At 43.6% G+C, this 22,321-nt stretch overlaps 1 protein-coding gene across 1 annotated transcript in view; it reads right to left on the bottom strand.

Moving 5' to 3' along the window:
- Positions 1–14,080, bottom strand: part of DCBLD2 (discoidin, CUB and LCCL domain containing 2) — a gene marked incomplete in the record, with an annotated part of 114,848 nt that extends 100,768 nt beyond the window's left edge. Inside the window, 1 exon segment of the mRNA XM_077480188.1 lies at positions 13,768–14,080. Coding sequence (XP_077336314.1) covers positions 13,768–13,852 — 85 coding nt within the window.
- Between the last annotated feature and the right edge of the window lie 8,241 nt (positions 14,081–22,321).

Genomic DNA, 22,321 nt, shown 5'->3' with positions numbered 1-22,321 from the left:
AAACTGTTCAAGGATAGGAGAAAATAATGGGATACTAAATCATATAACATGATGGAAAGGATGAGCATACATACAGCCTCAGATGATACACAGGAAGGAAACAAATCTCCCAACATAAATTTTACTTCTATATCTGCTAGAGCTGTACGATTAATTGTTAAAGAATTAGATTGCGATTCTTCCCCCCTTCCGATTCTCGGCTTACAGCGGTCTTAAAAAAAAAAAAAAAAAAAAAACAGGCAACCTGCCAAGTTTATGACAACATTGCTTAGACGATAAGGAGAAACATTGTAACGCTTCGCCCTTTGGAACAAAAGGGGTGAACTTCAGTCTGTAAATGAGGGAAGTTTAACCACTTAAAGACTAAACCTTTTTCTGACACTTGTTTACAAGTTAAGATCAGTATTTTTTGCTAATTACTTAGAACCCCCAAACATTATATATTTTTCTCAGCAGAGACCCTAGAGAATAAAATGGCAGTTGTTGCAATATTTTACGTCACACAAAAAAAAAAAACCCATACAAAACACATACGAACCCAAAAACAATGCAATATTATGTTTTGCTTGTGAAGTAAGTAGAGGGTTTATTTTTATGTTACAGAACAGGCATTGGCTTGAAAAAGGATTTGTAAATTTCCAATAATATGAAGCTTTAAGCCCCATGTGAGCTACGATTTAAGACGGGTCAGCTTTAACATGCACCTTTCACCCCGACAAGGAAAAGATCGTACTCTTCACAGCAATGCAATTATTCACCTAACATATCATTCCGATGGCAATACTAAAAATTATCAATTATTCCTCTCTATTTGATTAAGAGTGATCCTAAATACTTCCTATTCTGGCTTTGATGAAGCCGAGTACACAGAATACACAGGCTTGTGGGATGAATGGGGAGAGGACATGTCACAAAAAAAAAAAACACTAAAGACACAGCCTATTATTTATAATCAGCATTGACATTTTATTTTAAAGGGAGGAAACTGTGCCATAAAATAAATAAAGCATGACTATGGTGCCCTGTGACAAGCCGGGCCTGAAAGTAGACACCACTAAACACATATGACACATTCACCAAATTGGCCCTCAGGGTCCATGCAGCAATTGCAAAGTACAGCAGTTTCTTCTTTCATTGCCAGAGTGATACTATAAAAAGGAGGTAAAAGGAGTATAAATCAATTAAAGTGCAACTCCAGACAAGTGGAATTAGTGTCCTGCTAAAGCCATCTAGGAAACGGTGCAGCAAGTCCATTCAATTCACTTATGCTAATATCAACCGAGCAGTGACGAGCTTCTGAGCTGGGACTACACAAGTGAATTTAATCCAATGCTACTAATGACATTTAAACTCAGGCCTAACTGAACGTTAAAGTGTTTGTTAAATCTAAGTTCTAAATCACTGCCAGCCCCTCTATTAGAGCCTGGCATACCACACTATGCAAGTCATTTCTAAAAACGAGCGTTGTAAATACCTATTTAGAGCTAGCTTCAGGCCGGAGTAGCCAATAGCTGCCCTAGCGTCAGTTTTTGTCCATCGGACTAGCATACACACAAGCGGATTTCTCGATATGAACTGGGTCTAGCAGAGTTCTGGTGAAAAAAAACGTGAAACATGTTCTATTTCTAAAGTCAGATTTTGAGACAGCAAAAGTCCGATGGAGCTCACACACGATCGAATTGTCCGACGGATTTGTTCCGTCTGACCTTTGCTGTCGGGAAATGCGCTTGTGTGTACGCGGCATTACAGTTTTTCTTTAAGTACAGAAGATATCCCCTTACCAGAACACTGCAGAGAAGGACTATTCCTCTGTGTGGAAGCAGTGGTCTCTCTGCAGAGGTCCAACGTGTCCCCTGCTCAAAGTCTAAGATGAAGTTTCCTAAAGAACAGGTAACATAAGGTCTACTGTTTGTAGATTGTAGAGTTATAGGTGTGACTCAGTAGCAGGGTGGATTTCATTTAAATGACTAGTATAAAGCTTTGATTTAAAGCAACTATCATCTCTGTCCCACAGCTGCTCCTCCTCTGACCCGCTGTTGACTCACAATGATACTTTAAGAACACAGCTATGGCCCTAGTCTTAAATGACTGTGAAGCCCCACTGAATGGGAAAGAAAAAATTATTTTGCCCAGAGTAGAGGTCGACCGATATATCGGCCAATATTTGGACATTTTGGAGAAATCGGCTGATTATTATCCAAATTCAGCAGATATTAAACACTGGCCGCACCTCTGCCAGCAGAGTGTGGAGAAGGTATGTGGGGTCCTCCCTTTTCCACACTCTTTTGGCAGAGGAGGGAGAGAGGGAGGGGGAATTGAGGTCGAGGGTGGGCTGCTATATGTATGTGGTGGTTGTTGCAATATTTTATGTCACACTGTATTTGACCAGCGACTAAAACAAACAATTTTTTTTTAAATACACGTTAAAAAAAAATTATATATATATATATATATATATATATATATATATATATATATATATATATATATATATATATATATATATATATATATATATATATATATATATATATATATATATATATATATATATATATATATATATATACATACACACACGGTAAAGTTGGCCCTTTTTTTTTTGTATAATGTGAAAGATGATGTTACGCTGCGAGAATCGTGATCTTTATTCTAAGCAAAAAAAAATGGCGATTCATTTTAGCAAGAATCGTGTAGCTCTATTGTATATCCAGCTTAAATCTACACCCGACTGCTGTAGGGAATCGCACACGCGGCCATGCTGTAGGGAATCATACACGCGGCCATGCTGTAGGGAATCATACACGCGGCCATGCTGTAGGGAATCATACACGCGGCCATGCTGTAGGGAATCATACACGCGGCCATGCTGTAGGGAATCATACACGCGGCCATGCTGTAGGGAATCATACACGCGGCCATGCTGTAGGGAATCATACACGCGGCCATGCTGTAGGGAATCATACACGCGGCCATGCTGTAGGGAATCATACACGCGGCCATGCTGTAGGGAATCATACACGCGGCCATGCTGTAGGGAATCATACACGCGGCCATGCTGTAGGGAATCATACACGCGGCCATGCTGTAGGGAATCATACACGCGGCCATGCTGTAGGGAATCATACACGCGGCCATGCTGTAGGGAATCATACACGCAGCCATGCTGTAGGGAATCATACACGCAGCCATGCTGTAGGGAATCATACATGCAGCCATGCTGTAAGGCCCCAAACACAAGGGCACCATCTAACCTTAGTAAACAGAGGAGCAACATATACATCAAGCTTCACAAGGCATTTAATAAAAGCTTTGAGACACTTTCCTCAAACAGACATTTACAAAGCCCGTTAAATGCTCTGAGAGTGCTCGCCGAATCGAATCTGATGCTCTTCAGATTAGCTTTTACAAGCCAAGACTAGACTAGACAATGCCGAAAACGCAAATTCTTAACCACCATAGCCAGCTAGGGAGGCATTCTGATCACAAATGTTATGGTGGGAAAACACCCCTGACCACTAACTTTTCAAGGGGCACTTACCACGAACCATCATAAGGGAGCGCTAACTCCTGCAAGCTGTTCTGTGCATTACATAGTCTACAAAATGCTGCACTGGATATGCTATGTCCTAAGCTAAAATGTGGGGTTGCTTGTACTGTCCTGGTGTTCTAGGACCTCAAGAAATGCAATTGGCAGGCTGAACATCTTTTCCCTTCAACATTTCTGGTACTGCATCCATTTTAACTGTGGGCAGCTGAAGCTGCTGCCTGTTCACTTCCTGGATTTACAGACATACCTCCAGCTCTGCAGCTCTCATTGGCCCTCTTATGACTCAGCCCCTCTCCCTTCCTAGAAAACTCTCACAAGAGTGAGAGCGAGAGCTGTGCATGATGTCATAAGCCTAGGCTTTTTTTTTTCCAGACAAGAAACAGGAAGTGGGCTGTATAAGGTATTTACTGGTAGAACAAAAAAATGTTTTACTATCCAAAAGTTAAAACAAGGGCAGAAGATTTAAAAGAAAGAAAAATGTGAGCTAAAGCTAAAGTCTTTTTGGTGATCATCAGATAACTGAACAATTACATACAACATGCACACAGATCCTGTACCTGGATGCATCAGCTTCACATTATCTGGCTCCGTTGTATAGAAAGGAGGTTGTAGCAATGTCTATGTATTTCTCAGCAGAACGCACATTGTGCATATGTAACGAACAACACGGCTGCCCCATTTACTTCATAAATATAAACAAGAAATCTGGCCATAGACATTACATGGATTTGAATGGGCACAATCTGACTTAAAAGGTTTTTATTATCCATTATTCAAACGTTAAAGTTGAAGTCGAGCAGATAAAAGACGTAAATTAAATGTTTTTTTTTTCTTTTTTTTTTTTTTTTTTTTACAAACAGCAGTTTAAGTGCCGGACTCTGACCTTGTATTGGCCTCTGGCAGTCCTTGTACAGCAGAGCCCAGCCTGGGAGAGGGGAAGCAGCATTAGGAGCCACCAGGATCCGTTTTTACGCTGATAAGAAGCGAGAGCAGAGCGACAGAAAGGTGAGCTAATCACTGCCCTGCTACTCCTTTCACTGACCAATTACAAGCTTGAGGTGGGTTCAGGACAATCTGGGCGGAAGGAGGTTGAATAATGCTGACCATCAGATGCAGGACATCTACTGGCAGAAAAAAGTACTGCAGGAGAAATCTCTCGATCAGAGGGGAAAAGCCGATTGTTACTTTATGAACTAATCCCATACAAGCAATCACTGGGTCAGCCAAGGCGGTACGATGTTGATATTTATGTCAATAGGAAGACAGAACAGACAAAAGGAGTCGTGCCTACGGGTACATCAATACTATGAAGCCCTTTTGTGAGAACAGGTTTTCTTACTAAGCAATACACTAAAGTTAGCTTAGCTATCACTGGATGCTATGATGTACGTTTAAGTCTGTGAACCGAAAGTGTAATTTATAGCCCTCTATGACCTGCATCAATCTGCTAAGTATATGGAGCTCAGTCCCTGGAGTTATGTTGAATTTGCAAATTAACTTTACTGGAAACGTACTATAGAAATTGCTGTCAAACATAATTAACCCCCGTCCAATTAGCCGGGGGACTTCAGATATGTGTACACTTTGTGCAAAGAACAGCAACCTCTAACTAATGGCAAATCTTATAGATGTTATCCATACACTTTACAACAAAAAAAAAAAAAAAAGAGAGATTGGCTCTGGAAATTGGGCCATTCTTCTAACTAAACTGAATTTAATGTCATATTTGTTTTAAAAAAAAAAAAAAAAAAAAATAGAGAGATACAATTTATTTTTATTAAAATGTCAATGTAACAAAAAAAAAAAACACATTAAAAAAAGCTCAGACTGAAAAATATATACAGCATATCAAAAGAGTGACTCATCATTAAATTGGAGTGACATTTTATTACCTTCTCAATTTGAATAGAAATGTAAAATTATTTGAATAAATTTTCAAATTAAAATATATAGCAGAGCCCAAAAAACTGCATTTTATATATTTCTTGTTCAACTATGTGTCAGACGGAAAATGGGAAATCTATAAGCAACTGGCAACCCCTGCAAACACCCGGGGATGATTGTTCTTGGGTGTGGTTTAGGCCATCCCATCTGGTGGACTGTTGAGGGCACAGCCCCATGTTCAAGAGGTACACGTCTATCCACCAACAAAGCATAAAACACCTATTAATAGAAAAAGACAGTGTTCTTAATGCGCCCTAATGAACACCACTCTGTGCCACTAGGACCAATCACCAAAGGTTAAACATATTATGGAAATAATATACCTTTAAGCAGCTACTTTAAAAAAAGGTTAACAAACATATAAAAACAATATAAAATAAAGGTTACAAATAAAACGTCCTCTAAAATATTGTGAAATCAGATTTACATAAAAAGGTCAATAAAAGACCCAACTGTGTAGTAGCAGGAGGGAGATATTAGCTCCTTGCTGTGATTTGTAGAAAGCTTCCATCAAAATTCACCACGTGCAGCAAAAACTCTGCACGTGGTGAATTTTGGTGGAAGCTTTCTACAAATCACAGCAAGGACCTTCTAATATCTCTCCCCTGTTACTACACAGTTGGGTCTTTTATAATCCAACTATTGGTTAATGTCTTTGGTCAGGTGACTAATGCCTAGTACACACGATCAGAAAAGTGGACAAAAAATACCGCTTTTGAAATCAATCATACAAAAAAACTGGATTGTTTGTACACAGCTTTCGAGAGCCAATCACAACAGTCCATGCAAAATTATCCGAAGACCCAAACACTACATTTTTCTTGTACAATACCAGATTGTACGATTTTCATTTAGTTGGTACAGTATTCGTCTGGGAAAAAAAAAAAAAAAAATGGAAGACCAAGACTACGGAAGACCAAGACTAAAGAATACGTTACATCACTTCCAGGATGCGCACGGACGATCATGCGACCGATATTCTCATTGTGTGTACAATGCTTATCCACTTGCCACCAAATCAAGTACCCAGTCGTTATTTGACTTCAAGTGGTTGTACCATTTTTTTTTTTGAGCCGACATTCGGCTCTCTTGTAATACCAGAGTGGCTAACTAGCCAATCAGTTGGTATTACAAGCAGCGCCTCGCGCCTCTCTCTCGGGTCCTCCCGTCCCACCAGGAGACCTGAGCTACCAGATGACATGTTCGCTGGCTGGCCGGAGACTCATACAAAGCCAGAATCGGCATTGATCGGGTCTGTGCTATGGTAACCCAGAAGGGGCATTTTGGTAAAGCTATTTATAGTGTTCCCAAGCCGCCCCAAAGATGCTGCTTGCAGGACTTTTCCTAACGTCCCACAAGAGCACCGCCCCAGTGTGAAAGCACGCTAAGTGAATAGGAGGCGGTTTTCAGGTGCTATTTCTAGTGCTAAACGCCTGGAAAATGCCTCATTGTGAAAGAGATCTAAGATTGGTGTAAGGGAACCATTTGGGTTGTGAATGTAAGAGAAGGTTCACACACTCTTCATTTCATTCTCTCCCCCAAGAGACAAAATGCAAAAAGCTTGAGATTTGCTAAGAGAGCGTCTGACAATCTGGTCACTGTCTGGAGAAATCAATACAGTCCTAGTCCTGAGAACACATTAATCCCATTCCGCCAACGTGACAAACCATGTTAGGTCAACACATCTAACTATAATGAGAGGCAGCGTGTTCAGAAGTGTCCTTCCACACCTATGTAATGTACATATTACAGGTAGAGTAGAGCTGGGCGATTTTCTCCAAAAAATATCTGCGATTTAAAAAAAAAAAAAAAAAAAAAAACCCTCGATTCACGATTCGAATCAAGTTTTTTTTTTTGATGGACACCGCGCCGGTCCTGAGGAGCTGCGGGCAGAAGTTTTTAAAGCGAGGTCGCAGCTTTGCCCTAGTCCGTGGAATCCAGCCTCACGGACTAGGCCGAAGACGCGGCCTTGCCTAAAAACTCCTGCCCGCAGCACCTCAGGACCGGTGCTGGTGGAAAAAAAAAAAAAAAAGTAGTCTTAAAAAAAAAAAAATATATCGATTTGCTGAAATTTTGAATCAATTTGACCTCTCAGCTCGATTTAAGATTTAAATCGATTTTTTCCCCAGCCCTAAGGGAGAGCACAACCAATATGTGCAATGATGGATTTTTTACATTATTTCCACTTCAATGTTCGCTAAAGAACACAATTCAATTGTTGCTGACAGAATTACACTGTATGTAGAGGATTCCAGGAAGGCCAGCCATCAGCAAGCACGGTTCTTTATTCAAATTTCATCTTCCAATCACAGGATTGCCAGAAGAAGAAAAAGCAAAAAACAACAAAAAAATTTAAAAAGAAGAAAATGCATCCACTACACCAAGCTGGGATTTATTACATTTTAATTTTAGGTTGTGATACATTTTAAGGGCTTGTTTACACTAGCAGAAAAGATGGCTGCTCCTCAAAAGCAATCTATACTCAGATCACTTTTCAGATGCATCTGACAGGTGGTGATATGTTGATTTTCCACTGCTTGCTTTAACCCCCTAAACTCCACACTGCAGCAAAGCAACCACGTGCATCGCAGCTAGAGTGTTTGCAGACAGGCCCTATTTACTTAAATGTAGTGCCTGCCAAATGCAACAGAGGGTAGAATTCCTGTCATGGTTTTTAAAGCAAAGCATTGCGGCGCGTGTACACCCTCAGCCCTACCTTTGCAGCAATAGGAAGATCGGTTGAGGGGCAGTAAAAACACAGCTCAACCAAGTGGTTTACCCCCACCTCAACAGCTAATGTAATAGAGGTCTAAAACCACACCAAGCAGCTCCGAGTCCAATACTGATCTAAAAGAACTGCGAGGTGCTGCACCGAGTTTCCAAGGCCAGGCTGCATTATGCTACAGAAAGCAGAGTTGCTCTGAAAGGCGTCAGACACTGAGCTACCCATAGGTGTTGTTACCACTGGTGATCGGTAGGGGTTCAGTGTAAATAGATGGCATGCCAGTTAGCAACAGGTGAATGGCATAAAAAGGAGAACTTTTACTTTTTATCTGAAAAATTAAATTTAGCCCCAATATATCATATAAAGTGGTTGTAAACCTCAGACATGAAATATGAACAAAGTACATATCTATAGCAGGGATATGCAATTAGCGGACCTCCAGATATTGCAAAACTACAAGTCCCATCATGCCTCTGCCTCTGGGTGTCATGTTTGTGGCTGTCTTGATTTGCTTCATGTGACTTGTAGTTCTGCAATAGCTGGGAGGTCTGCTAATTGCATATCCCCGCTCTATAGTGTATACTTGTCTCAATTAACAGCACTAAGGGGGAGATTTACTAAAACTGGTGCAATATTGCATGGTAGCCATTCAGCTTGTTCAAATAAGCTTTGACAATAAAACCTGAAAGCCGATTGGTTTCTATGCAGAGCTGAACCAGATTTTGCACTCTTCAGTTTTAGTAAATAAACCCATAAGAGTAACTTCTGCCTCCTGCTTCCTTCCTCTGTTATCAGCATGTATTACTTCGGACACGTTTTCTTGACACCAATAAAAAAAATAAAAATAAAAAATAAAAAAGGTGACAGAGGCGGGCCTCCAGATGATTGACAGCCTCAGCTCTGTCCTGCCCCATAGTCCATACACACGGTCAGACATTCAGACCGCAAAATCCGTCTGATTTTTTCCGACGGTTTTGGGCCGAAACTTGTCTTGCATACACACGGTCGCACAAACTTGTCAGAAAATTTGATCGTTCAGGACGAGGTGACATACAAAACATACGACGGGACTACGTAGAGGCCAGTAGCCAATAGTTTTCGTCTCCAAATTTTTTCTGAGCATGAGTGGCACTTTGTCGGAATTCTCTACACACGGATTGTGTTGTCTGAAAATTTTAGATCCAGCTCTCAAACTTTTTCCGACAGAAAAAGTCAGATAGAGCCCACACACAATCGCATTTTCCGACAACATAATCTGATTTTTCCATCGGAATTTCCGACTGGGTGTATGGGGCATTCCAGTGTGCTGTGTGGCGAGTGTGTGTCCCTTCCCTCCAATCAGCTCTCCTCAGTGTGTGTGTGTGTGTGTGTGTGTGTGTGTGTGTGTGTGTGTGTGTGTGTGTGTGTGTGTGTGTGTGTGTGTGTTTTCAGCTCTCCACTCCCTTTTTTTTTTTCTGACAGCTCAGACAAGATGTATAAATTCTACACTTTGAACAGGTGTAGAGAAGACTGTAGATAAATGGGAACAACTTCTGTAGGGGGGGGGGGGGGTTTATTTCATCTCTGTGCATCACCAGAGGCAGTCACTTCACTGGCTATAGGTGAGGGTTTATATCCACTTTAACAGAAGTATTGATCCTTCAGATAAAAAAAACAATCTTGATCAATTATTTTATGTAGCAAAGAAAGCTGTAATCTATGGAGAAGCTCCTGAGCCCATGACAGCAAGCAGGTCCAGTATACCCGCTCTTCGGCCCGCTTCACACTTGTGCGATGCGAGAACCCTGTGAATCAAGTGTGGGTTCCCGCATCACACCTGACTTGACTGGCAGTTCACACTGTCATATGCAAACTGCTGGGGAGTGTCATTATACGTTAACGACACCCCCATTTCAGCTTGCGTATCGCATGGCGAACTGACAGCTCGGACATGAACACAAATGCGATCAGATTCTGGAAGGGTCCTGGTGGTGTTTGAACCAAATGCAGTGCGATATCAGCCATACGATCTGTATGGCTGAAATCGCATCGTATGTAATGAGAACAGCAGTGCGCTGCGAATTGCATGTGATGTCTGCCATCACAATAGTGTGAACCGGGCCTTCCTCCTAATGTACGAGCTGCGGGCTTACATTGTGCTCTGTACGGAGAAAGCTGCAATGTTATTTTCTTCACATCCCCTTTATTCTATGATATTTTAGTGTCTGGCAGATTTACAAAGACTGAGATACAATTGTACCCAAATGTATAAAAACAGCACCTCCCGGGCTCATTTGAATAGTCTGATTTTCTATACGAGAGCGGTACGAGAGCGGTCCAATAGAATTAGCGCCAGGGTCCTGTGGTTCTATGACATGGATTATGACAACACATATCTCTGCCAAGCTTACAGTCTTCTAAATTCACCAATAAGAAGATACTAAATGATGGAGATAGCTGGAACACGGTTCTATTAAACATCCCCAGGATGTCTATAAACAGAAATAACTCCATTTTAATTAAATCAGGATACACACATGGATGCGGAGTACGCTCTGCTCATATCAAACACACCGGTTCACACCGGGACACGGCCGATCAATACGGTGTAAAAAGGTCCTGCCGGCTGCATAGCCCACAAATTACAATCGTTCACCTGCAGATGTGAGAATCCTGCGATCCACCAACCCAGGTAGGTGATCAGACATGAATCTCAGAGCGGGGGGGGGGGGGGGGCTTGGGAGGTGGGGGGAGATGGAAAAATTACATATTCAACTTAATGAAATATATGTCACAGAAAACATCAGATTCACTCTATTTGATTTTATAAATATTTCCATTATCATCTTCCCGGTGAGCAAAGCGGGAATAATGATTCAGCCACAGACGATCACGTAGCGCTATACAGCATAGCACGACACATATAAATTGAATTTTTTTCCACAATTTAATTGCCAGCTTAGCAATAAACATTACCTTGAACTCCCAAAAGGATGCTAATAGATAATAAAAATGAAATGTAGCATGCAGAGAGAGGAGGGATTGGTTGATGCAGATGGTAGCGATGAAAATCCGGGAAAATGGGGGAACTGCCACAGAAAATCAAAGAATGGGGGCCATGCAGAGCAATGACAGTGATAGAGGGGAACAGAATAAGGAATAAAGAACACCACTTTTGTATTTGCTTCAGCCAAAAAAAATAAAAATAAAATATGTGTGTGTGTGTGTGTGCATATTCCTCTATCAACATCATACAGCATGAATGAGCACATTTCTTGCAGCCAGCTCCAGTGGGTGTCAAGGCACCTGCACAGCGGCTGCACCCTTGGCTTGGTGCGCCCTTGGCTAGGTGCCCCCCAAGACCACCCAGAGAGTGGATTTCAGCTGGTTTCCGGGGAGTGAATGCCCAGATGTAGATAACAGAGAAATGTGCGTGCCATGCAGTGTGCTGAAGTGGAGAACAGAACAAGCCCCTGTTTATACCTGTGCGATTTATTTTTTTGTCTATCTCTGCACAACAAGAACCACCCAATCAATCTATGCAATTTTCACTCTTCTGTTTTTTGAAAATGCTGCATGTCATCCTTTGGTGTGACTTGATGGAACTTTGGCCCCGTAGACTTTAAAGGCCAAGTTTACCTTTGTGAAAAAATAATAAGTGCACATATTTTTGTAGGAAAAAAAAAAGTGCATTTATTCTTTTTTCCCCCCACAGGAGCCAGCAAAGGGTTGCACTGATTGATGGATCAGGGGTGCAGTGTCAGGCTCCTGCAGACAAGTCCTTTAGCTTTCAGCTTGTATCCCCAATACAGGCTGACTGTTAACATGCTGCAGGGCTTGTGAATGAACTACTGGAGCTCATCAGTGAGAGAACTACAAGCCATGAGCTGCAATGGATGATTGTACTTGTAGTTCTCTTATTCACGGAATGCTATGAACGCCCCGGCTGTGTGGGCAGGGTGGCACTATTATCAAATTGCAAGAGCGGCTGCAGGAAGAAGATCCCCCCACCCACTGTGGGGATGTGGGGGGGGGTTCTGGAGCATTTTAGATATTGCATCCGAATTATGGGTTTAACATGCCCCGAAAGGTTAACTTATCCTTTAAAGCAGAGTTTCACCTGAATTTTTTTTCTGAAAGTCAGCAGCTACAAATACTGTAGCTGCTGACTTTTAATATATGGACACTTGCCTCTCCAGGGATGCCACAATGTCGGCACCCAGAGCTGATCTTTAGAACGATCATGGGTGCTGCCACCACCATTCCTGGTAAGGGAACCAGGCAGTGAAGACTTTTAGGCTTCACTCCTGGTTCCCTACTGCGCGTGAGTCATGCTGCACATTCTGAATTGTCCCTGCTGTCTTCTGGGACCTGTATGTCTCCCAGAAGACAACGGGGGGGGGGGGGGGTGGGGGCAGTGGGCCGGACATGGCATAATTCGCCACAGACTGTGTGGCGCTCTTTTGCCGGAAGTGGGAGCAAATACCTGGATCTGACAGGTATCTTCTCCCCCCGAAAAGGTGCCAAATGTGACACCGGAGGGCGGGGAGGTAAATACGATCAGCGAAAGTCCCACTTGTGGGTGGGACTCCGTGTTAATGGCATTGCTTCAAAAATACACATATATACATTTTAAAAACACGTTTCTGACAATTTTTTCTCCCCTAGACAGACAGGAGACATTGCTTGTCCCTGGCCAAAAATGCATGAAGCATAAAAACACACAAACTGTATGAAAAATGCTGATGATCAAGTGCGAGTCTTAAGATATCTTTAAAAATGTTCAGACCCGGTTAACATGTACATACTGTGGATGAACAACGACGAGAATCACCTTCTTAGAGTGCAGATCAACGACAAAGGAATTCAATGAAAATAAATAGGGATACACTCTGTAGAAATGCTGGTAGGTTACTTGACTCGGCTATATTGGCCCTACTATATGTATGGGAGTTAGAGACCTCAGATTGTAGGTCCCACGAGGGCAGGGGCTGACATGAATGTACAATATGTAAAGTGCCATGTAAACAGTCAGCACTATATAATAATAAAAATAATAATAATATTCACGATCAAGGGGGAGGGAGATTAAATGAGAAATTACTACAGAATCCTTCAATGGGAGAAAAGACCAATAATATGGAATAGATCACCTTGGCAGATATAGAAAATAATATCATATATAAATTTTTTTCATTTTACACATACAATATATATATATATATATATATATATATATATATATATATATATATATATTGTATCTCAGCTTGTCCTGCATAGTCTGCACTCCTCTGATCAGCCCCTCCAGTCTCCTGATCTCAGTGTATACAATGTAATGATAATAGTGGATGGACTGTGTATTGTATACAAAGTATAAAGTGTAGAGAAGAAGCAGAAACAATGTAAGAAGAAGGCACACAGGAGGATCGTTGGGTAAGTGTGGGTGAGGAGCTCGCAGTGTGGGTGAGGAGATCGGAGTGTGGGGGTGAGGAGATTGGAGTGTGGGGTGATCAGCTCTGTCCCGGAGCTCTCCCGCTCCCCCCTCCATACAAAGCCCGGCACTCACCGTTCTGAGCCCCCGCAGCCCGGAGCAGCAGGCAGCCTGTAATGAGAAGGGCGATCTGCCTGCTCACCATCCCCCCGATCTCCATCCCAGCCGCCGGCAAGTTGAATGCATACTGGGGCCCCGCCACCTCCGCACACAGCCGGGCTCAGCTCCGATCCATCTGCCGGGCTCCGATCACATCACTCAGCGGATCCCAGCAGATCCCCCGTGCGCGCGCAGGCTGCAGCAGGCACAGGACTTCCGGCGCCGGGATCGCTGCGATCCGCTGGAGGGACTCCCTGTAACCCCTTCACTCCCGACCGCCGGCTCACCGCCGCAACAAGTTGTGTGTGTCCGAGCTGGCTGGGAAGTGGGGGGTTAACTGGGGGCGGGGAGCTGTGGGCGGACCTACCGTCCCCCGGGGATGCCAGTTTGGCGAGTTTCCAGACACATTGGGCTACTTCACAGGACTGAGGGTGTACTCTGCTCTGTACGCTGTCTGCATGTTATTGTATGGAGGAGGGAGAACACATTACATGTGACATATCAGAGGGGCCCCTCGCTGTCCTCATCACAGGGGCCCCTCACTGTCCTCACCCTAGGAGTCCCTCACCCTAGTGTCCCCTCACTGTCCTCACCTCAGAGGCCCCTCACTGTCCTCAACTCAAGAGTCCCTCATCCCAGTGTCCCCTCATTGTCCTCATCCCAGTGTCCCCTCACTGTCCTCATTCCAGAGGCCCTTCACTGTCCTCACCCTAGGGGTCCCTCACCCTAGTGTCCCCTCACTGTCCTCATCCCAGTGTCCCCTTACTGTCCTCATTCCAGAGGCCCTTCACTTTCCTCACCCTAGGGGTCCCTCACCCTAGTGTCCCCTCACTGTCCTCATCCCAGTGTCCCCTTACTGTCCTCATTCCAGAGGCCCTTCACTTTCCTCACCCTAGGGGTCCCTCACCCTAGTGTCCCCTCACTGTCCTCTTCCCAGGGGTCCCTCTCTGTTATTATCTGAGGGGTCGCTATCTGTCCCCATCCCAGGGGTCCCTCTCTATCCTCTTCCCAGGGGTCCCTATCTGTTATCATCCGAGAAGTCCCTCACTGTCCTCATCCCAGGGGTCCCTATCTGTCCCCATCTCAGGGGTACCTCACTGTCCAGGGGTCCCTCTCTGTCCTCATCCCAGGGGTTCCTCCAAGTCCTCATCCTAGGGTCCCTTCTCTGTCCTCATCCCAGGGGCCCCTCACTGTCCTCATCCCAAAGGTCATTCTCTGTCCTCATCCTAGGAGTCCCTCACTATCCAGGGGTCCCTCACTGTCCTCATCCCAAAGGTCATTCTCTGTCCTCATCCCAGGGGTTCCTCACTGTTTTCGTCCCAGGGGTCCCTCTCTGTCCTCGTTTCAGGGGCCCCTTACTGTCCTCATCCCAGGGGTCCCTCTCTGTCCTCATCCCAGGGGCCCCTCACTGTCCTCATCCCAGGGGCTCCTCACTGTCCTCATCCCAGGGATCCCTCTCTGTCATTGTTTCAGGGGCCCATTACTGTCCTCATCCCAGGGGTCCCTCTCTGTCCCCATCCCAGTATCCCCTCACTGTCCTCATCCCAGGGGTCCCTATCTATCCTCATCCCAGGTGCCCCTTTGCATCCTCATCCCAGGGGTTCCTCACTGTTTTCGTCCCAGGGGTCCCTCTCTGTCCTCGTTTCAGGGGCCCCTTACTGTCCTCATCCCAGGGGTCCCTCTCTGTCCTCAAGCCAGGGGCCCCTCACTGTCCTCATCCCAGGAGCCCCTCACTGTCCTCATCCCAGGGATCCCTCTCTGTCATTGTTTCAGGGGCCCATTACTGTCCTCATCCCAGGGGTCCCTCTCTGTCCTCATCCCAGGGGTCCCTCTCTGTCCCCATCCCAGTATCCCCTCACTGTCCTCATCCCAGGGGCCCCTATCTATCCTCATCCCAGGTGCCCCTTTGCATCCTCATCCCAGGGGTCCCTTACTGTTTTCATCCCAGTTGTCCCTCTCTGTTCTCATTGCAGGGGTCCCTTTCTGTCTTCATCCCAGGGGTCCGTCTGTGTCCTCACCCAAGGTGTCCATCTCTGTCTTCATCCCTGGGCCTCTCCCTGCCTTCAATTCAGGAGTCCCTCTCGAGCTTCACCCCAGGAGTCCATCTCTGCTGTCATCTTAGGGACTTATATTTTATGTTCAATGCTCTGAATGCTGGGGATTCTTTTGAAGAGGTCTGTGCTAGTTTTAATTCAGTATTGGGCTTTTTTGTTTTGGTTTTAGAAATGGCCATGAAAACCAAGTCCTCTGCTGTATCCTCCACTGGGAAGGGGGTTGAAAAGGGGTATGAAGGAGAAGCTCCCATATCATGCTCACTCCACCCACACCTCATAAGTTCCACATCTTATGTAGACCAGTATGGGGGGTGTTTACACACATGGAGAACTGGCAAGATAAAAAGGATTGTTGTCCTTGGGCATCAAGAGTCAGTAGCTATGTTGGGTTAGCAGAATTCTCAGCTAAACCACCATAGCTACCAAATCTTAATTTCCAAGGACAATCCCAGGTCTTTGACATACCTCTGACATTCATTGATGCCATTTTACACCTTTAAATTTCTCCCTTTTTTATTTATTTTTCTGTAAAAGGTTGATAGTAAGGTAAAATATATGCGCGTCTCTTTCTGGGTTCCTGGGATCCATGCAACCTGGTAATAGGGGAGAATAAATTGCACGTGTGTACACATCTTCCCTACATGAGAGGCTAAATACCCCATCACTGGTTATGGGTGCTGACCACTACAACACTTCCCAAGGGGAAATGGTGAAGGCCCTTTAGATCCTCTTAAAGTGTACAGTATGTAAATGTATTTTTTTAGTTTTGGATAGAGTAGGGAAGGATTGAAACCCCTGCCAGGATATTGTTTTGCTGTCTGTGTACCATTTGGGGAAATTTGCCTTCCCTTCCTGACCCAGTTAAAGTTAGGGGAATTTCCCTTCTAGGACTCATTCATATGGGGACAGAGGCCTATACAAGGTGCAGAAGGCGTTTGTTTATGTGGCTGGGAGGCTCATGTTTGGCATGCAGCCTCCTGTACAATCAATGACAGGCTGCAGCTTGGCAGGGCCGGATTTATAAGGGGGCAAAAGGGGCAATTGCCCCGGGCCCCCCTTTATACCAAAATTATGTAAAACACTATAAAAAAAATTTTTATATCTAAAATAATAAGTAAAAATAAAATAATCTAAAATGTATAATGAAAAAAAAAGAGACGTTCTTTAATTACATGTATCTTAGGAAGTATTAATTTGTAAGCCATGATCTGTAAGGTTCCATTCACACCTGGGCGCTGCGATTCTGCCTACAATCCCAAAACGCTGTGCAAAAATGAAAAATTGCACAATGTTTGTACAGGTGCCATTTATTTTCAATGGCACCTAAACGCGGCTACGGCTTTGCTGAGCAATCAATCATGGCAAACCGCAACACGCAAAACTGTCACCCAAAAGAAGCTCCTGCTCCTTTTTAAGCGACAAGCTTTGCACGTTGCGATTTTGCTGCGCTTTCAGCGGAATTTATTGCACAACAATCTCTGCAACATCGCACCCGAGTTTAGGTGCCATTGAAAATGAATGGCACCTAAACAAAGGTTGTACAATTTGTCATTTTTGAACAATGTGTTGGGATCGTGGGCAGAATCACAACGATTCTGTGTGCAATTGCAACCGCCCAGGTGTGAATGGAGCCACTTGTATATTGTATCCTTTTTCAAAAAAAAAAATTTTTGGCAGCACAAGCAAAGCACACTTAGAGCGGTATGACTGTGTGTGTGTGGCCATCTGTGACCCAAGAATGATTTTGTTTACCAAACATGCACAATGTTAGAATCAACAATGCAAAACAAGATAATAATAGCAAAGAGCATGCATACACTGCAGAGTAATACAAAACAGAATATGAAAGCTGCATAAACATGGACTCTTCACAGCAATGTCTCAATCACATAGCACCCAATTGTCCCTGATTTCGAGGGACTGTCCCTGATTTGGGACAAAGTCCCTCTGTCTTTCTTTCCTCCTCATGTCCCATATTTTGGTCTGCTCTATATAGTTGTATATAAAATGCACTTTTAAAAAAAAACATGTTTCACAATTCTAATTCTTTCATCCAATTTCTAAATTGCTGCATTTATTTATACATTCAAAAGCCAACATAAAGGAATAGTGGTAAAAAAAAAATATAAAAAAAAAAAACCCTTGTGGGTTTAGCAAATATATGTTTTTTAATTCTACTTTAAGGGGGTGTGGCAAGAAGTGTGTCCTATGCCTATATAGTTTTGCTAATAGTTTTCACTCATTCCCATCTCAAAATATTGAGAGGTATACAATCAGGATCAGTGCTGGATTACCAAACAGGCAGAGTAGGCACTGGCCTATGTGTCCAGTGCCGGAATAAGTTTTGGCATTTGACTCCACAAATTCACCTGGCAGGAGACTGCCACTGCGCTGCAGCTGTCAAGGTTGAGGCTGACGCATCAGTGCCCAAACAGCATAGCCCTTAAGCCTTCCCCCTCCCTGCCTTCCCTGCCCACCAGCTTGCCCGCCTGCTCTACAGCCTGCAGAATGGAGGAGGAGGGAGGCTAGGTCTGCTCCACCTACCCTCCATGTCCACCCAACACCCCCAGCATGCAGCTAATGCTGTGCATGTGAAGGGGTTTTGTGGGTGGGAATTTTGAAGCAGTGCAAATGATTTCCCTTCTGTGTACCATAGTGATAATTTTTTCCTGCCTTTCATGTGCCATAGTGATCCTTCCTTGCTGCTTTCCATGCACCATAGTGATCCCTTCTTACTGCCTTCCATATACCATAGTGATTTTTCCATGGACCATAGTGATCCTTCCTTCCTGCCCTCCATGTACTATAGTACTTCTGCCTTCCATGTACCATAGTGATCTTTCTTCCCAGTCTTTCATGTGCCATAGTAATCCTTCCTTCAATGTACCATAGTGATCCTTCCTCCCTTCCATGTACCATAGCAATCTTTCCTGCCTTCCATGTGCCTTAGTGATCCTTCCTTCCTTATTTCCATGTAACATAGTAATGCTGCCTTTCATGTACCATAGTGATCCTTCTTTGCTGCCTTCCATGTGCCATAGTGATCCTTCCTGCCCTCCATATGCCATAGTGATTCTTCATTCCTGCTCTTCACGTACTATAGTGATCCTTCCTTCCTTTCTTCCATATACCATAGTGATCCTTCCTTCCTTTCTTCCATATACCATAGTGATCCTTCCTTCCATATAACAGTGATCCTTCCCTCACTCAAATCTCTTTTATTTAGTTGTTGCTGTTTGTGTCCCTTTTAAGGAGATTCACCCTCTCTGTCCTGTTTACCATTATCATTGAAAGTAAAAGTAAAGAAAATCCCAAAATTTGGGTTGTCCAAAGAAAAGTAATAGAGGGGAAAATCTTCCAATGGGGACACTAGTTCCAGGGACCTGAGGGTCCCCAAGGCATTCCCTTAATCGGTAGACCTTTCCTCTCACTTCCTGCTTGGCTGTGGGACAGGAAGTGAAGGAAAATCTCTGAAATGGGACACAGATGGCAAAAAAAAAAAAAAAAACGTCTGACAAGGGTTATAACCCTCCCTTACCCTTTTCAAAATGAAAAAAGTTTTGTCTATAGTTCTGCTTTAAAGTGGTTGTATACCCTTTTTTTTTTACATTTTTAACTATAGGTAAGCATATAATAAGGCTTACCTGTAGGTAAAATGAATATCTCCTAAACGTGTACGGTTTAGCAGATATTCACTTTGTATGCAGCCACTGACGTCAGTGGCACCTGCGCTGTGAAGGTCTGGCTGAAGGTCCAGCAGACACTGCCGGACCTTGCTAGAAAGAAGTCTCCCTTGCACAAGCGTGGGAGTGGCCACTCACAGCCCTGGAGCCGCGAACCCAGAAGACATGCCGAGGGTAGCATGTTAGCTTCCTCGGCAGTGACCGGGATCAGATGCCGACACCTCGTTCTAAGGTAAGTATTTCATAATGAGCTAGTATGCGGTGCATACTAGCTCATTATGCCGTATGCCTTTGCTTTACAAGTTTTTAAAAAAGGTCTCAGTTTTTCTGGATCACTGTATTTGCTGAAAAGCTGTGCCAAAATAGCAACTTCTGCTGCAAAGGAACTTTCATTATATATCTCCTCAATAAAACAAGAGAAACCAGTCAGGAAGCTAATGCTCTCCAGAATCCAGAGAGCCTTTACAGGTTGAGAGTGAAGTTCCTGAAATTTGGTCTCTCTCTATGTCCTCACCGCCTTCTACATTCAGTCCAATTCCAACCGCATGCTCCTGTTTTCTGCTTCCTCTCTTTGCAGTCTGCATTCAGTACTGCCATGTACCCTGAAAACACATTGGGCAGATATACGCTCACCGGTAGGGTTGCCACCTTGGCCCTTTAAACCCGAACACATATTAATTACACAGGTTCTGAGGCTAATTAAGGTGGTAATTAAACGTACTTGGTGCCTTATCTGCATTAAAATAGCCTCAGAACCTGTGTAATTCATATGTGTTTTGGGTTTAAAGGGATGAGGTGGCAACTCTACTCCCTATATTAGGTACACCTGTTCAATTGCTTGGTAACACAAATTGCTAATCAGCCAATCACATTGTAACAACTCAATGCATTTAGGCATTTAGAGGTTGTGAAGATGACTTGCTGAAGTTAAAACCGAGCATCAGAACGGGGGGAAAAAAAGGGGATTTAAGTGACTTTATACGTGGCATGGTTGTTGGTGCCAGACCAGCTGGTCTGAGTATTTGAAAAACTGCTGATCTACTGGTATTTTCACGCACAACCATGTCTAGGGTTTACAGAGAATTGTCTGAAAAATAGAAAATATCCAGTGAGCGGCAGTTGAGTGGATGAAAATGCCTTGTTGATGTCAGAGGTCAGAGAAGAATGGACAGACTGGTTCGAGAGGAAATAAAGGCAACAGTAACACAAATAACCACTCGTTACGACCAAGGTATGCAGAATACCATCTCTGAATGCACATCACATTGGACCTTGAAGCAGATGGGCTACAGAAGCAGAAGACCACACCGGGTGCCAGTAAGAACAGGAAACTGAGGCTACAATTCACACAGGCTCACCAAAATTGGACAATAGAAGATTGGGAAAACATTGCCTGGTCTGATGAGTCTCGATTTCAGCTGCGACATTCAGAGGGTAGTGTCAGAGTTTGGTATAAACAACATGAAAGCATGGATCCATCCTGCCTTGTATCAGTGGTTCAGGCTGGTGGTGTAATGGTGTGGGGGATATTTTCTTGTCACACTTTGGGCCCCTGAATACCAAATTGAACATTGTTTAAATGCTACGGCCTACCTGAGTATTGTTGCTGACCATGTCCATCCTTTTATGACTACAGTGTACCCATCTTCTGATGGCTACTTCCAGCAGGATAATGCATCATGTCACAAAGCTCAAATCATCCCACCACTGGTTTCTGGAACATGACAATGAAGTCAATGTATTCCAATGGCCTCCAGAGCCACTAGATCTCAATCCAGAAGAGCACATTTGGGATGTGGTGGAACAGGAGATTCGCATCATGGATGTGCAGCTGACAAATTTGCAGAAACTGCGTGATGCTATCATGTCACCATGGACCAAAATCTCTGAGGAATGTTTCCAACACCTTATTGAATCTATGTCGCGAAGAATTAAGACAATCTGAAGGCAAAAGGGGGTCCAACCCAGTACTAGCAAGGTGTACCTAATAAAGTGGCCAGTGAGTGTACATCCACCACAATGTTGATATTTGGCAGAACCCCAGTTGAGAAGCCCTGCTGTAATGTCGTTTCTACAATAACTTTGTTATTTCTTCCATGAACTGATGCTGTGAAATGTTCTCTGAGATCACAAACTTTTTGTCAAGGGTTCCTCCAAGGTAATAAGGTTGGGAAACCCTGTTCTAAAGCATATTGTGCCAATTACAAACTCCAAGCAAAAATCATTCATTCATTTGCATGTAAAAAGTTTGGATTATGTTTACATGACACCAACTAACGCCCAGCAGAGTAAATTATAGGGAAGAAGGAAACCAACCAGCAAAATCTGATTAGACCTCCCCAGACATACAACCCAATTTTGGTGTCTTTGGAGGTATGACATTAATTTGATTTGCTGGCTGTTTCTAAAAACCAGATTGAAATTTGCTAATGAAAAAATTATGATTTTATGAAGCAGGTCTGTCATTCTGGACACACGGTAATGTGGGTTATTGGAGGTAAACGATGCTGGATTTAGACATAATACTGCCTAGGCACATCCTTGGTACAAATTCAGCCGCCTGGTAATACTATTATTCTAGTAAAACCAACACCAATGCTAAAATGTGCTATTTTAAGAAGCATGCTGTGTAGTATATAACTACAGCTACAATTCAACTGTACAGGCAAGAAAAAAAACAATATAACAGGAATGAAGTGGAATAATTTTGCCAAACTTTGCAGCAGATTTAATAATTTCACAAATTTATCAAAATTGATGTTGGAGCTGGGAGACTCTAAAAAATGCGCCACC

This window comes from Lithobates pipiens, unplaced genomic scaffold (genome assembly GCF_037356315.1).
Source record: "Lithobates pipiens isolate NorthernLeopardFrog02 unplaced genomic scaffold, aLitPip1_a1.2 Scaffold_16, whole genome shotgun sequence".
In the NCBI taxonomy this organism is placed as follows: Eukaryota; Metazoa; Chordata; class Amphibia; order Anura; family Ranidae; genus Lithobates; species Lithobates pipiens.
This window is presented reverse-complemented; position numbering and strand designations above follow the sequence as displayed.